This window comes from Arachis hypogaea, chromosome 2 (genome assembly GCF_003086295.3).
Source record: "Arachis hypogaea cultivar Tifrunner chromosome 2, arahy.Tifrunner.gnm2.J5K5, whole genome shotgun sequence".
Lineage (NCBI taxonomy): Eukaryota > Viridiplantae > Streptophyta > Magnoliopsida > Fabales > Fabaceae > Arachis > Arachis hypogaea.
Window position 1 is genome coordinate 54537883 of NC_092037.1, and position 16717 is coordinate 54554599.

The following is a 16717-nucleotide window of genomic DNA, read 5'->3' on the forward strand; positions in this document are numbered from 1 at the left end:
GCATTTTTGGCAACAACGCCAGCCTCATTTCCCTGCTTTGGGAGGCTAGGCACGGGAACGTTGCCAACTTGGGAGGATAGGTGCGTTTTTGGCAACAACTTGGCAGCTTTACCTTACCTTCTTTGAGGAAGCATAACTTGAGCTAGGAAAGTCCAATTGAGGTGATTCCAGTGGCATTGAAAAATAGACATCAAGAGCTTTCCAATGATGTATAATAGTCTATATTGAAGCAGAAGGTTGACACTCAAATTCTGGGCTACATTTAGCATGAAAGTAGAGCCAAGAAGAGGAAAAGCAAGTTGTTAGCAACAACTTGGGCTAGCAACGCCCAAGTCTGAAAGTTCACTCCCAGGAAATTGTGATGCACGTTGCCAACGTGCATTAAGGCCAGCGTTATTGACAAAAACGCCAGGCCATTGGGCCAGAAGCATGATGAATGAACTCTTCCTTTCTAAGTCTAGCAACACTTCTTCCAATTGAGCCAAGAATTCAACAAAGAGGAAGCCCATATTGCTAACCCAATTCAAGATCTTTGAAAGAGTTTTGGGACTAGTATAAATAGAGATTGAGTTTGTACTTTGAGGGGACTTTTGACACTTAGACTTTTTAGACTCTTAGCATTTTATTTTGAGAACTCTTTAGCACTTCCGGGAGGATACCCGGAGAGCATTTTTGGTTCTTCTTGGAACTTCTCTTCTTCATCTCTTAAGCTTTACGCATTTCCTTATTCTTCTTCATCTTTCTTTGCATTTAGTTTAATTTTGGTTTATGGCAATTGTTGTTGAAATTGGAGCTATGACTCACTAAATCCCACTTTCATTAGGGGGAAGAGCTCTGCTTGTTGGAATGCATTGGTGAACTCATCTTTTCCTCCTCAATTCTAGTGGCTGATCTAAAGAGGGAACTCTTGTTCTTCAAAGATTCAACCACCATCGAGAGAGGGGTTAATCTATATGAATTATGTGGTGAATTTGAGGAATGAGCCACATAATTCAGTTTAGAGTTCATCCTTTCATGATTTCTTTAATCAATACACCTTGGTTAGTATGTGAGATGTAACTCTCCTTGGTTGAGATTATAGGAGTTGTGTGGCTGGATTAGATTTGAGCTTCATCTCTTCTCATGAACAATTAGATCACGAGAGTGGCAATTGGTTATGTTGAGAGAAATTGAATCACCAAGAGATTGGGATTCAATTACCCATTTGCCATGGATCTATACCCATGATTGAGAAGGATTTGACTAACATCAATTCATGAAAACTTGCATCTCTGATCCCTAATGATTCTCTCTATCATTAATTCTCATTTCTTTTGCTCTTAGTGTTTGAATACCCATTGCCCAATTCCCTTCTACACTCTTGCAATTTATTATTCTTGTCATTTACATTCTGTTTCTTTATTTCTTGCTATTTACTCTTTTGCTCTTTAGAATTCAGCACTCTATTTTCCTGCAATTTACTTTTGATGCCATTTAAGTTTCTTGCAATTTAAGTTTCCGTTATTTACTTTCACTTTATTTCTCTCTTCTAGTTCTTTACATTCTTTGCCATTCAAATTCTTGCAATTATGTTCAAAAATCAAAATGCTCATGAAATCAAAACTATGTTTGCTTGACTAAATTTACCATTTAACTAAAGTTGCTTAATCCACCAATCTCCGTGGGATCGACCTCACTCTTTGTGAGTTTTACTACTTGATACGACCCGGTATACTTGCCGGTTATACGTGAAATCTCATTTTTACGTATCAAATGGTATGATGTTAAAAATTTTTAATTTCTAAACATAAATAATTCATGACTCTGTAGAGACCCAATATAAAAAATGGGGTCTAATAAAATATAAATAAAATAAGAATAAACGGTTTACTAATAATATCAACATCTACATGTTAACTAAATTCCATAAAAAAAAAGTACAAACACTTGTTGTTCATCGGGTCAAATACTTTGTGAAGGCCACCAACACATAATAATAAGAATTTGGATCTTCTAAATTTTGAAATTTATTTTAGAGAGTAAAGTATGATCTATCACCATTTATTTCATAGGTGGAACAAAGAGAAAACATGAGAGAGAAAACATTCAATGGTGAGAGATTTAACTTTATCTTCTAAAGTGAAAATCTAAAATTTAGAGGATCTAAATCCTAATAATAATAATTATGATTTTATTATTTAATATAATTATTTAATTAATTATGATTTTATATAATTATTTATTTTAAAATAACTTGCCACGTGGAAGTTCTTATTGGACCCTCAGTCCTTGAGAACTCTGTCTTCTTGAAATGCATGTGGGGACTCTCTCTCACTCTGCTCTAACGGACTACAACCGTCAACCACTCACTCTCACTCTCACTCTCACTCTCAATTCTCCAACGGACGCACTCTCTCACTCTTCGGGAACCTCAGCATGAAACGGTAAAACTCTAATTCTCACTCAGCACTCTCTCACTACTCTCTCTCTCTCTCTCTCTCACTCGCCGCCGTCCAGTCTCTCCGCTTCTCGCTGCATCTTTCCTTCTCTTAGGTTTTTGATTTTTTCTTAATTCTGTTTCTAAATCCTTTTTATTTGTCATAATTTGTTGTTATGATTCTATTTTAAAAATTTTCAAGTCTTAGCGTTTTATTTTTTTTAATTCAGTTTATTTCTCACAATTTGTTGTCATAATTCTATTTTTAATTTATCATTTGTTACTTGCTGATTTTTGTTAGTATTATTTGCTGATGGCTCTGATCTTTTAATTTCATTGTTTTTGTTTTTGTTGAACATATCACTGGGCAAATTCTTTTGTTGCTGGACAAGATCACTGTTCTTTTGTTTATAATTTGCTGAATTGTTGCCCTGTTCTTTTGTCCTATGAAGGTATCAGGATGCAACCGGCAAATAAATTCCTAGGTTTCATCTATGCGAACATTGAAGATATCATGAATGATTCCGGAAATGTCCATCAAAACCTATTAATAGATAAGTACACACATTCTGTTTAAATCTGTTCAAATTTAGAGGAAGGTTTTTATACACTTGAAATATTATTATACACTTATATTATCTACTTTTGTTGTATAAAATGTAATTGCATGTTTAGATGAATGGTATGATGTTAAAAATTTTTAATTTCCAAACATAAATAATTCATGACTCTGTAGAGACCCAATATAAAAAATGGGGTCTAATAAAATATAAATAAAATAAGAATAAACGGTTTAGTAATAATATCAACATCTACATGTTAACTAAATTCCATAAAAAAAAAAAGTACAAACACTTGTTGTTCATCGGGTCAAATACTTTGTGAAGGCCACCAACACATAATAATAAGAATTTGGATCTTCTAAATTTTGAAATTTATTTTAGAGAGTAAAGTATGATCTATCACCATTTATTTCATAGGTGGAACCAAGAGAAAACATGAGAGAGAAAACATTCAATGGTGAGAGATTTAACTTTATCTTCTAAAGTGAAAATCTAAAATTTAGAGGATCTAAATCCTAATAATAATAATTATGATTTTATTATTTAATATAATTATTTAATTAATTATGAATTTATATAATTATTTATTTTAAAATAACTTGCCACGTGGAAGTTCTTATTGGACCCTCAGTCCTTGGGAACTCTGTCTTCTTGAAATGCATGTGGGGACTCTCTCTCACTCTGCTCTAACGGACTACAACCGTCAACCACTCACTCTCACTCTCACTCTCACTCTCAATTCTCCAACGGACGCACTCTCTCACTCTTTGGGAACCTCAGCATGAAACGGTAAAACTCTAATTCTCACTCAGCACTCTCTCACTACTCTCTCTCTCTCTCTCTCTCTCACTCGCCGCCGTCCAGTCTCTCCGCTTCTCGCCGCATCTTTCCTTCTCTTAGGTTTTTGATTTTTTCTTAATTCTGTTTCTAAATCCTTTTTATTTGTCATAATTTGTTGTTATGATTCTATTTTAAAAATTTTCAAGTCTTAGCGTTTTATTTTTTTTAATTCAGTTTATTTCTCACAATTTGTTGTCATAATTCTATTTTTAATTTATCATTTGTTACTTGCTGATTTTTGTTAGTATTATTTGCTGATGGCTCTGATCTTTTAATTTCATTGTTTTTGTTTTTGTTGAACATATCACAGGGCAAATTCTTTTGTTGCTGGACAAGATCACTGTTCTTTTGTTTTTAATTTGCTGAATTGTTGCCCTGTTCTTTTGTCCTATGAAGGTATCAGGATGCAACCGGCAAATAAATTTCTAGGTTTCATCTATGCGAACATTGAAGATATCATGAATGATTCCGGCAATGTCCATCAAAACCTATTAATAGATAAGAACACACATTCTGTTTAAATCTGTTCAAATTTAGAGGAAGGTTTTTATACACTTGAAATATTATTATACACTTATATTATCTACTTTTGTTGTATAAAATGTAATTACATGTTTAGATGAATAGTATGATGTTAAAAATTTTTAATTTCCAAACATAAATAATTCATGACTCTATAGAGACCGAATATAAAAAATGGGGTCTAATAAAATATAAATAAAATAAGAATAAACGGTTTAGTAATAATATCAACATCTACATGTTAACTAAATTCCATAAAAAAAAAGTACAAACACTTGTTGTTCATCGGGTCAAATACTTTGTGAAGGCCACCAACACATAATAATAAGAATTTGGATCTTCTAAATTTTGAAATTTAGTTTAGAGAGAAAAGTATGATCTATCACCATTTATTTCATAGGTGGAACCAAGAGAAAACATGAGAGAGAAAACATTCAATGGTGAGAGATTTAACTTTATCTTCTAAAGTGAAAATCTAAAATTTAGAGGATCTAAATCCTAATAATAATAATTATGATTTTATTATTTAATATAATTATTTAATTAATTATGATTTTATATAATTATTTATTTTAAAATAACTTGCCACGTGGAAGTTCTTATTGGACCCTCAGTCCTTGGGAACTCTGTCTTCTTGAAATGCATGTGGGGACTCTCTCTCACTCTGCTCTAACAGACTACAACCGTCAACCACTCACTCTCACTCTCACTCTCACTCTCAATTCTCCAACGGACGCACTCTCTCACTCTTCGGGAACCTCAGCACGAAACGGTAAAACTCTAATTCTCACTCAGCACTCTCTCACTACTCTCTCTCTCTCTCTCACTCGCCGCCGTCCAGTCTCTCCGCTTCTCGCTGCATCTTTCCTTCTCTTAGGTTTTTGATTTTTTCTTAATTCTGTTTCTAAATCCTTTTTATTTGTCATAATTTGTTGTTATGATTCTGTTTTAAAAATTTTCAAGTCTTAGCGTTTTATTTTTTTAATTCAGTTTATTTCTCTCAATTTGTTGTCATAATTCTATTTTTAATTTATCATTTGTTACTTGCTGATTTTTGTTAGTATTATTTGCTGATGGCTCTGATCTTTTAATTTCATTGTTTTTGTTTTTGTTGAACATATCACTGGGCAAATTCTTTTGTTGCTGGATAAGAATACTGTTCTTTTGTTTTAATTTGCTGAATTGTTGCCCTGTTCTTTTGTCCTATGAAGATATCAGGATGCAACCGGCAAATAAATTCCTAGGTTTCATCTATGCGAACATTGAAGATATCATGAATGATTCCGGCAATGTCCATCAAAACCTATTAATAGATAAGAACACACATTCTGTTTAAATCTGTTCAAATTTAGAGGAAGGTTTTTATACACTTGAAATATTATTATACACTTATATTATCTACTTTTGTTGTATAAAATGTAATTACATGTTTAGATGAATGGTATGATGTTAAAAATTTTTAATTTCCAAACATAAATAATTCATGACTCTATAGAGACCCAATATAAAAAATGGGGTCTAATAAAATATAAATAAAATAAGAATAAACGGTTTAGTAATAATATCAACATCTACATGTTAACTAAATTCCATAAAAAAAAAGTACAAACACTTGTTGTTCATCGGGTCAAATACTTTGTGAAGGCCACCAACATATAATAATAAGAATTTGGATCTTCTAATTTTTGAAATTTATTTTAGAGAGTAAAGTATGATCTATCACCATTTATTTCATAGGTGGAACCAAGAGAAAACATGAGAGAGAAAACATTCAATGGTGAGAGATTTAACTTTATCTTCTAAAGTGAAAATCTAAAATTTAGAGGATCTAAATCCTAATAATAATAATTATGATTTTATTATTTAATATAATTATTTAATTAATTATGATTTTATATAATTATTTATTTTAAAATAACTTGCCACGTGGAAGTTCTTATTGGACCCTCAGTCCTTGGGAACTCTGTCTTCTTGAAATGCATGTGGGGACTCTCTCTCACTCTGCTCTAACGGACTACAACCGTCAACCACTCACTCTCACTCTCACTCTCACTCTCAATTCTCCAACGGACGCACTCTCTCACTCTTCGGGAACCTCAGCACGAAACGGTAAAACTCTAATTCTCACTCAGCACTCTCTCACTACTCTCTCTCTCTCTCTCACTCGCCGCCGTCTAGTCTCTCCGCTTCTCGCTGCATCTTTCCTTCTCTTAGGTTTTTGATTTTTTCTTAATTCTGTTTCTAAATCCTTTTTATTTGTCATAATTTGTTGTTATGATTATGTTTTAAAAATTTTCAAGTCTTAGCGTTTTATTTTTTTAATTCAGATTATTTCTCACAATTTGTTGTCATAATTCTATTTTTAATTTATCATTTGTTACTTGCTGATTTTTGTTAGTATTATTTGCTGATGGCTCTGATCTTTTAATTTCATTGTTTTTGTTTTTGTTGAACATATCACTGGGCAAGTTCTTTTGTTGCTGGATAAGATCACTGTTCTTTTGTTTTTAATTTGCTGAATTGTTGCCCTGTTCTTTTGTCCTATGAAGATATCAGGATGCAACCGGCAAATAAATTCCTAGGTTTCATCTATGCGAACATTGAAGATATCATGAATGATTCCGGCAATGTCCATCAAAACCTATTAATAGATAAGAACACACATTCTGGTTAAATCTGTTCAAATCTAGAGGAAGGTTTTTATACACTTGAAATATTATTATACACTTATATTATCTAATTTTGTTGTATAAAATGTAATTGCATGTTTAGATGAATGGTATGATGTTAAAAATTTTTAATTTCCAAACATAAATAATTCATGACTCTGTAGAGACCCAATATAAAAAATGGGGTCTAATAAAATATAAATAAAATAAGAATAAACGGTTTAGTAATAATATCAACATCTACATGTTAACTAAATTCCATAAAAAAAAGTACAAACACTTGTTGTTCATCGGGTCAAATACTTTGTGAAGGCCACCAACACATAATAATAAGAATTTGGATCTTCTAAATTTTGAAATTTAGTTTAGAGAGAAAAGTATGATCTATCACCATTTATTTCATAGGTGGAACCAAGAGAAAACATGAGAGAGAAAACATTCAATGGTGAGAGATTTAACTTTATCTTCTAAAGTGAAAATCTAAAATTTAGGGGATCTAAATCCTTATAATAATAATTATGATTTTATTATTTAATATAATTATTTAATTAATTATGATTTTATATAATTATTTATTTTAAAATAACTTGCCACGTGGAAGTTCTTATTGGACCCTCAGTCCTTGGGAACTCTGTCTTCTTGAAATGCATGTGGGGACTCTCTCTCACTCTGCTCTAACGGATTACAACCGTCAACCACTCACTCTCACTCTCACTCTCAATTCTCCAACGGACGCACTCTCTCACTCTTCGGGAACCTCAGCACGAAACGGTAAAACTCTAATTCTCACTCAGCACTCTCTCACTACTCTCTCTCTCTCACTCGCCGCTGTCTAGTCTCTCCGCTTCTCGCTGTATTTTTCCTTCTCTTAGGTTTTTGATTTTTTCTTAATTCTGTTTCTAAATCCTTTTTATTTGTCATAATTTGTTGTTATGATTCTATTTTAAAAAATTTCAAGTCTTAGCGTTTTATTTTTTTAATTCAGTTTATTTTTCACAATTTGTTGTCATAATTCTATTTTTAATTTATCATTTGTTATTTGCTGATTTTTGTTAGTATTATTTGCTGATGGCTCTGATCTTTTAATTTCTTTGTTTTTATTTTTGTTGAACATATCACTGGGCAAATTCTTTTGTTCATGGAGCCCGAGAACGTCATCAATGCCTACAACAAGCACTCTCGCCGGTTTGGCTTCTTGGAGGCTGCTGATGTTGAAATACTGTCGCCTCTCATGGACTTGGGAGACTCCATCCTCCTCGAAGCCGTCATCCCGGCGCGGATAAACAGATCCCGCCGCTTGAGGATCACTTGCAAGATATTGATTTCCACCAGTCTCAATCTTTCCGACCAGATCACCCAATACATCCACTACTGTGGCCGCCGACTAATTGGCCCACTTGACGACGAATTTATGGAGCCTGCGGCTAAGGAAACCACTGCCCTTAAGAAATTCAAGGCAGTGGACTACAGTTTCGCAGACCTCGAGAAGAAGTTGGCTTCTGCAGAAAGCATTGTGAAGACTAGAGCACTGGAGCCTCCCGAAGGCATTGTGAGGACCAGGCTTCTGCAGCACCAGAAGGAAGGGCTGTGGTGGCTCCTTAAGAGAGAGGAATGCGAGGAGCTTCCGCCGTTTTGGGTGGAGAAAGCAGGGGGCGAGTTTTTTAACATCTTAACAGAAGAGAGTAGGTCTACAAAGCCTGAACCCTGGAAGGGGGGATCTTGGCTGATGAAACGGGGCTTGGGAAGACTCTCACTTTGCTCTCCCTTGTCGCGCTTGATAAAGGTAACGGTCCAACTCTCATTGTGTGTCCAGTCTCTGTGGTATCGACTTGGATTTCACAATTGGAGGATCACATTTTTCCAGATTCATTGTCTTGTTTGAAGTACTATGGTAACAAAAGAACAAAGGCGGCTGAGGATTTGATGGTAATTTGGTGCTCACTACTTACGCTACACTGGCTGTGGAGAATAGAGGGGACGAGTCGCCGGTGAAGAAAGTTGCTTGGAATAGGATTATTTTGGATCAGGTGGAGGCCATAAAATTTTTAGGAGCCGGGCGAATGCAAATGGTGATGCACCTCAATACCAAGAGGAGGTGGGCTGTCACCTCCACACCCATCAAGGATGGCTACGTGGACACATTTGCATTAATGTATTTCCTGGGTTATGAACCATTCTCCAATGGAAAATATTGGAACCGGTTCATTCAGAGCCCCATAAAGCAAGGCCTCGACAGCGGCCATGAGCGCTTCGAGGTATGAATCTTTATTTCTTATATTTTGGAATTCAGATACCACTCAATTGTGTTGCATTGTTGTGATCAAAGCTTTTTGTGGCATTGTGTTACATTGCATAATAAGCTGCATTGTGTTTCATTACATTAGTCATTAGCCTAAGCACATTATTTGTTTATAACATGTATTTTAAGCCTGTTCCACACATTACTTGAGACTGAAGAGTTAAGATTGTATTGCTGTGAAGAATTTGGTCAAATCTGTGAATATTGCCTTCCATTTTTCTTATTTCTTTGTGTAGTTGTGTTGAATGTTCTCTGGCTTTGGGCTGAATGAACTTCATTGATTGTCTTAGGTGTTTTGAGTTTTTGTTTCTTGTATAAGTGGTTTCAGTTTTTCAGATTGTTTTACCAACTTGTTTTATCAGGTATTGATGAAGGCAATTTCGTTAAGAAGAACAAAAGACAATGAATTGTTAGGGGTGCCACCAAAAACTATTGAGACTCTATATGTTGAACTTAATGGAGAAGAACGTAAAATGTATAATTGGATAAAAGGTGAAGTGATGCTTTTAATAAGGAAGGATACCAAAAGAGTTAAGTTTCCTGTTGCATTAAGTACCATTTTGCATCTTTGCCAAGTCTGTGCTGATGTAGCATTGTGCCCAGTGATCTCGCAAACACACTCCGTTTAACTCTTGAAGGTATATACTCTCCTTGTCACACAGTAGACAGTAGATATTTACTTAGTAGATTCCTATATTCAATTTATCAATGTTTTTCATGTTTTCTCGTTCTGTTCCATAATCCATAATTCCATGTGACTGCTTCAAGGTCGTCGCTTACTTTATTACAGTAAATTTACATCCTTCTCATGAAATGGAAGTGTAAACTGAGAACAGGATTTTCACAAAATTTTAACGCATGATGCTGAACTTTTGATCCTTAAATTTAAAGAGACACCAAACTTACCACTTTAGACTGAGTCATAATTCCCGAAAATTACTGGCACTTCTCTGGATTAGTGCAGTATTAGAATCAGAATGTTCAACATAATTTAGTGTCTGATGTACAATTACTTTCTTTTTATCAAATTCCAGAGTGCTCAGTGTTATCTATTTTCTGTAATAACCGGCACTTTTCTGGATTAGTGCAGTATTAGAATCAGAATGTTCAACATAATTTAGTGTCTGATGTACAATTAATTTCTCAAATTCCAGAGTGCTCAGTGTTTTGAATCTTGGAATATGGATGAATTCGTTTTAATCTCCCTTAAAACATTTTAAAGAATATACACAGTTCTTTTCGGCTCCTGGTTTCACAATATGAATGATGTCTTGGTATTTTGATTCAGATAGAAACATCTATTTTCTGTAATAACTGTGAAGAAGAGGTAAAAATGACATTTAGTATATTCTACTAACCATACTGTTTTTGAGCAGATGTTTCCAATAACCCAGAGTTGTTGCAAAAGTTAGTTGTAACGCTGCAAGAATGTGAAGCTTATGAGTGCCCAATTTGCTGTTATCCTTCAGCAAACATTGTTATCACCCGCTGTACTCACATCTTCTGCCGACTCTGTATTCTGAGAATTATACAATCCAGCGGATCCCCTCATTGTCCTCTTTGCCGTGGAGCTCTATCTGAATCTGACTTGTTCTCAGCCCCAATCGAGCCATCTAGAGCTGATAGTACCTCTTCATCCTCATCATCGGATAGAGAGTTATCTTCCAAAACATCTGCGTTGATAAAATTTCTCAAAGAATCAAGAGAACAGAAGCCAACAGCAAAATTGGTTGTGTTTTCACAATTTCGCAAGGTGTTAGTGTTATTGGAAGTGCCTTTGAAGGAGGCTGGTTTCAAGACTTTGCGCATTGATGGCTTGATGACGGCTGAACAGAGGGCTGGTGTTATTGATCAATTTCAAGACACTGAAGAAAATGGACTGACCGTTCTGCTTGCAAGCCTTAGGGTTTCAGGTGCAGGTGTAAATCTCACAGCCGCCACCACGGTGTATTTCATGGAGCCATGTTGCAATGCGGCTGTTGAAGAACAGGCAATGGATCGCGTCCATTGCATTGGACAGAAAGAGGCTGTGAGGATTGTTAGATTAGTTGTTCGGGACAGCATTGAGGAAAAGATGCTGATCTTGCAGGAGAAGAGGAGGGGAAGTCATTCTAGTGCCCTGAAGTATAAAGATCTAAATTTCCCTATGTCCATAGAATGATGGTTCCATTGCTCCAATTTTGGATAAGTTGCTTGCATGAGTAAATTCTAGGTTTAATGAGTTTGTGAGGACCTTTAATTTGATAGAAATGGTATATAGAAATATTGGCTTTACAATGTAGATTCCTAAAGAGGTAGGTAGGGTATACCAATTCCATTTGTTCCTCTAAAATGATGTAGTTATCAAATTTCTGTTACTAAACAGTTGGATTAATCGCAGCTGGTGATGCTGGTGGTTTACTAAATAGTAAATAGAATGATGGAATTGAACTCTGAAATAATTTGAAGTCTGTCTTTGTGTTAAATTTGCCAAAAAAAGTTCCTTCGCCAGATCAGGTTTTTTTGGGTAGTTTATTTTACTGGCACCACTTTATTCATGCAATCTCTATTCTTTTTGGTTAATGGGATTCTCAAGTTGTATTCAATATAATAAGTTAACAACCATTGTTTAAGATTTTTTCCAGTCAGCAAAGCACTAATGATGGTTTGCTAGGTGCTTGTTTAATTGCAGTATTGTGTGTCAAATTTTGTATCCACTTTTATGTTATCGGATTCTCAACGGCATTAATTGGTTATTTTTTTTGTTTTGGTTGTTGGTGTAATGGTGTTATAGATCTATTGAGAAAAAGAAAATGCTATGACCTTGCCATTTATGATATATGAGAATTGCGTTGGAAAATAAACTTCCAAAAATAATATTTTAGCTACTTTAAATACAAATAAGATTTTGTAGACAAATGACAAAAAAAAAAGAAAAGGTATCCTTCACATGACAAATGCATTTACTTCATCAGATTAATTCGTAGGTTTCATTTTAATCTATATACTTGAAGAAAAAGCCGAAAAGGAACTATTTACTTCAATATTTTATCCATATAAGACTACTCCTTAATGGTAACACTTCAATTGCATTTCTATTAAAAATTAACATAAAATTCAAATTTCTTCAAGCCAGAATAAAAAGAAAATCATTTAAATATTCTGAAAAAGAAAAAAAAGTTACACAGGAGCAAATTATCCGTATTATCAATGTAATTAATAAATATTCCCAATTAATAATAATAATAATAATAATAATAATAATAATAATAATAATAATAATAATAATAATAATAATAATAATAATCTATCACATAAATAATAAGGATTGGAGGGGATTTAGAGCACAATTTTTTTTAATACCCTTTATCATATAAAATAAAACAAATTTAACACCAAGAGTTGAACCCATAATCTTTTAGTTTTAGTGTAACATGTTTATCATTTTAACTAAAATAAAATTTATTATTATTCATATTTAATTTGTAAAATTGTGGATTAATATTAATGCACCAGTAATAATAATAAGCAAGCTGACTTTTAAAAAGAAAGCAAAGGCTAAAAAGATAATTACTGAGAGGGGCTAGCAGAATAACCTTATCAAGAATTTTAAAAAGAGTATTACAATAAATAGAAGTCACTAAATATTTAATGCATGAAACTTTGTTTATGACAAAAATTAGTTCCCTCGCACTAGTGTTATGTTTGAACTTTGAAGCCTTTTCAAGAGTGTGATATTTATTTTGGAAACATACAGAACAAAGGATCACTCTTAGAAATTAGAACGAATAGAGTCATTGGATGGAAAATGTAGCTTCAAATGCTTCAAAAACATCTTTCTCATATTATCCTTAGGCCACACTAAAAACAGCCAGAACTTACCTTATTTAGCATTAATTGTCGCAACAATTAATGAATGCTATGTGTCTATGAATTGAAAAACTCTTTAATGTCATTAATAGTACAGAATCCACTCCAAACATACCAAAAGGGCATTATCAGATGAAAATCACCAAATGGTGAACTCTATTTTCCCAATCGTAGTTTTCTTATCGCATTGTTATGCCTTGGATTATATCAGTGGTAGATTTTGATCTATATGTCTGTGTCAATCTGTAGTACCCCAGAAGCAGAATCTCCCTAAGGTGAATTTTTTTATTTATTTCTTGGAAAAGATTTAAATTTGTTTAGTCCCCATGAATTCTGATAGCCATCAAGAGTGGAAGAAATATTTTGAAGATGCAGAATGTAGCATCTTTGATGTAATCCACAATGCAATTGATGTGGCTGCTTTAGATTATCCCAAAATGTTCAGGCACCAAAGGAGTAAGATTATGGAGAAACTTTATTATGTTCTTCAAGTCTGTTAAACTTACCATTACTCAAATAATAATGTTGAGGGTGACAAAATTGAATGTGCTAATAGTAATAAGCTTCGTGATGGAGGGAATAATAATGATAAGGTTGGGGATACAAAGGTAATTGGATTTGACAAAAGTACTAGCAACTACACCATTGAGGAAACCGAGGAATTGGGTAATAGGATTGAGGATGAGTACCATAATATTAGGCATATTTTGGAGATTAAAGAGAGACTTTACAACCATCACAAAGAGGTTAGTGATTATAAATTATTGTACTGAGATCAATAAAAATTGCTATGCTCAAAATGGGTTTTGTGTCTGATTTTATTTTTTGTATATTCTACGTTCAAATTCTACTAAAAAGTATAACAATAAAAATTCTTTTTTTCCTTCTCATTATTTTTTGCAAATTTTGTGTAATGGATGACACGAAAAATAAAAAACAGAAAATGAAAATAAGATTTTAGTACACCCAAATTTATACAATTTTCGTAAGTAGTAAACTCCTTTTCTCTATTTTCAGTTATCCCTTTTTAGTTGTGTGATACATTTCAAAAACCACACAAACATAACTGAGGTAGTACTAGAATCTTTTTAGATGAAACTTTGCAATGAGATAGTATATGCAAGGATCACAATTTGAAGTGTTCTTCTAAAATGTCTACTTTCAATCATAAATTTGTCCTAAATTTTGAATGAATTTTGTTTTGACAGACAGAGACAGAGATAGTAAATTTGTTAAGGGTGCTGTCATTGATTGTTCAATCAGTTGGAGAGATTCATGTAAGCATGCATAGATTTAGCTTTTATAATTGCACAAATTTCTACAAGTAATTCCAATTCAATACTACTAAATAGTTTTTTTAACAGATTATGAAGCACTTAATACTAAATTTTCATATCCAACAATGATGGCAATAGATAATGACTTCATTTATCTCTCACTTCATTCCCTTCTTCATAAAAAAGCATTATATTTCTCAAAATTTGTGTTCTTCATGCTACAAATATTAGAACTACAGTGAATGTTCTTCAATATCACTGGTCAAGGAAGGTTACTGAAGCAGCAAGGAAGACTACTAAGTATGAGTCATGTCACTTTTGTCCTTGCTGTTGGGTTTTTTCTCTCCTTTGTGAGGCCCAAGCCCAACATTTTGGGGGTGTACTCTTGCACCCTAGTATCACAACCTAATTCAGTTTTTGAGGTCTTTTGAGAGAAAGAGAGAATAGCCACCAAGTGAGAGAGAAGAGGGAAAACAAAATTCCCGTTTTTGCCCAAAGCAGTAAATTTCAAATGGCAGTTTCTCAGTTGTTCACCGTTGGATCGGCTTGAAATTTAAACTGCGTGTTCTTATCATTTTGTTCTTCATTCTGATCGGTGGAGATGTTGATTGGAGGTTTGCAGTAGGAGAAATTGACTTCGCAAGAGAGAAATTAGGTTTCCCGTTTTTACACAGAGCAGAAATTTTGGAACGGCAGTTTCTCATTATTTCACCGTTGGATTGACGTAAAATTTGAACTGTAGATTCTTCACATCTTGTTCTTCATTTTGAACGGTGAAGATTTTAATTGGGGGTCTGCAGAGGGAGAAATTGGCTTCGACATCAGCTCTGTTTTTTGGGTATATTTCATCTTCTTGCCTATTATTTGTGAGCTTTGGTGCATTGATGTTTTGCCTGGTTATATGCACGTTTTTGTGTTTTGTTTGAGACTTTCTTGTACCTCATTTGATTATAGTGGAGCTATTTCATTGGTCTGGACGACCCGTGGTTTTTACCTCTCACATTGAGGGGGTTTTCCACGTTAAAATCTTGGTGTGTTCTTGTTATTGCTTTACTTGCTATATTTGCTTGTTATAGTTGCTGCCATATTGTGTTGTGAGTGCTTCCATATTGTTCTTGTGTTGGACATTGTTGTCGTTTCCGCTGCTAGGCTCTTTCATACTGGCATCAGAGCTTGTTGGTATTTTTCTGGGCTTGTGATTCTGTGAACAATGGAAGCTAATACTAATACTAGTAGGATGATCACTCTTAATGGTCCTAATTATGATTTGTGGAAGTCAAAGATGGAAGATTTGCTTTATGTCAAAAATTTTCATCAACCAGTTTTTGGTACAGAGAAGCCTAATGATAAGTCTGATGATGATTGGACTTTGTTGCATAGACAAGTCTGTGGATATATTAGACAGTGGGTTGACGATAATGTGTTGAACCATATTATTGGAGAGACACATGCTCGGACCCTTTGGATTAAGATTGAACAGTTGTATGCTCGGAAAACTGGGAATAACAAGATGTTTTTGATCAAGCAGTTGTTGGCTTTGAAGTATACAGATGGGACATCAATGACAGATCACTTGAATAATTTCCAAGAAATTATGAATCAGTTATCTTCCATGGGCATCAAGTTTGATGAAGAGGTTCAAGGATTGTTACTTCTTGGCTCCTTACCAGACTCGTGGGAAATTCTCAGAATGTCATTGTCCAATTCTGCTCCTGATGGTGTAATCTCTATGGATCTTGCCAAGAGTAGTGTTTTGAATGAAGAGATGAGAAGAAAGTCACAAGGTACATCGACTACACATTCAGATGTTCTTGTTTCTGAGTCTAGGGGGAGAAGCAAAAGTCGAGGTCCTAAAGGTAGAGATTAAAGCAGAAGCAAGTCTCGAGGAAATTATAAGAATATTCAGTGTTATCATTGTGGTCAAAAGGGACATGTGAAGAGATTTTGTTAGCAGCTAAAGAAGGAGAAAGCCAAGGCAAGTAAAAACAAGAGAACAAATAAAGATGATGGTAGCAAGGAAGACAAGGTTAATGTAACTCATGATGATTTTCTTGTTGTTGAGGAGTTTGAATCTGTTAACCTTGTTGATAATAGCACTAGTTGGGTGATTGATAGCGGTGCTTCTATTCATGTTACATCTAGGAGGGATTTGTTTACGTCCTATACTCCTGGTGATTTTGGTGATGTGAAAATGGCTCATCAAGGTGTTGCAAAATGTGCTGGTGTTGGACAGGTTTGTTTAGAAACCTCCAACGGTACCAAGTTGACTTTGAAGCGTGTAA

At 34.1% G+C, this 16717-nt stretch overlaps 2 protein-coding genes across 3 annotated transcripts; both read left to right on the plus strand.

Moving 5' to 3' along the window:
* The first annotated feature begins 7952 nt into the window (after positions 1–7952).
* LOC112744456 (putative SWI/SNF-related matrix-associated actin-dependent regulator of chromatin subfamily A member 3-like 1) lies at positions 7953–11750 on the plus strand. Of its 2 annotated transcripts, XM_025794106.3 has the most exons (4): positions 8029–8793; positions 8875–9265; positions 9672–9947; positions 10686–11750. In XM_025794106.3, exons 1-2 carry the CDS (start codon positions 8149–8151, stop codon positions 8890–8892), a joined length of 663 nt encoding a protein of 220 aa, XP_025649891.1. In that variant the 5' UTR covers positions 8029–8148; the 3' UTR covers positions 8893–9265; positions 9672–9947; positions 10686–11750. The 2 variants fall into 2 exon arrangements, with proteins under 2 accessions (XP_025649884.1, XP_025649891.1); XM_025794099.3 differs by having other exon boundaries at positions 7953–9265.
* On the plus strand, positions 9071–11470 carry LOC112725469 (putative SWI/SNF-related matrix-associated actin-dependent regulator of chromatin subfamily A member 3-like 1). The gene is made up of 3 exons (XM_025775459.2): positions 9071–9265; positions 9672–9801; positions 10686–11470. The coding sequence occupies exons 1-3, from the start codon at positions 9071–9073 to the stop codon at positions 11468–11470; spliced, it is 1110 nt and encodes a 369-aa protein (XP_025631244.1).
* Positions 11751–16717: the final 4967 nt, after the last annotated feature.

Excerpts from the sequence above, each read along its gene's own strand:
- LOC112725469 (XM_025775459.2), top strand. The coding sequence starts at position 9,071 with ATGCAAATGGTGATGCACCTCAATACCAAGAGGAGGTGGGCTGTCACC. Across the intron at positions 9,266-9,671 it reads GCGGCCATGAGCGCTTCGAG|GTATTGATGAAGGCAATTTC; the intron begins GTATGAATCTTT and ends TTGTTTTATCAG. Across the intron at positions 9,802-10,685 it reads AATGTATAATTGGATAAAAG|ATGTTTCCAATAACCCAGAG; the intron begins GTGAAGTGATGC and ends GTTTTTGAGCAG.
- LOC112744456 (XM_025794099.3), top strand. The coding sequence starts at position 8,149 with ATGGAGCCCGAGAACGTCATCAATGCCTACAACAAGCACTCTCGCCGG.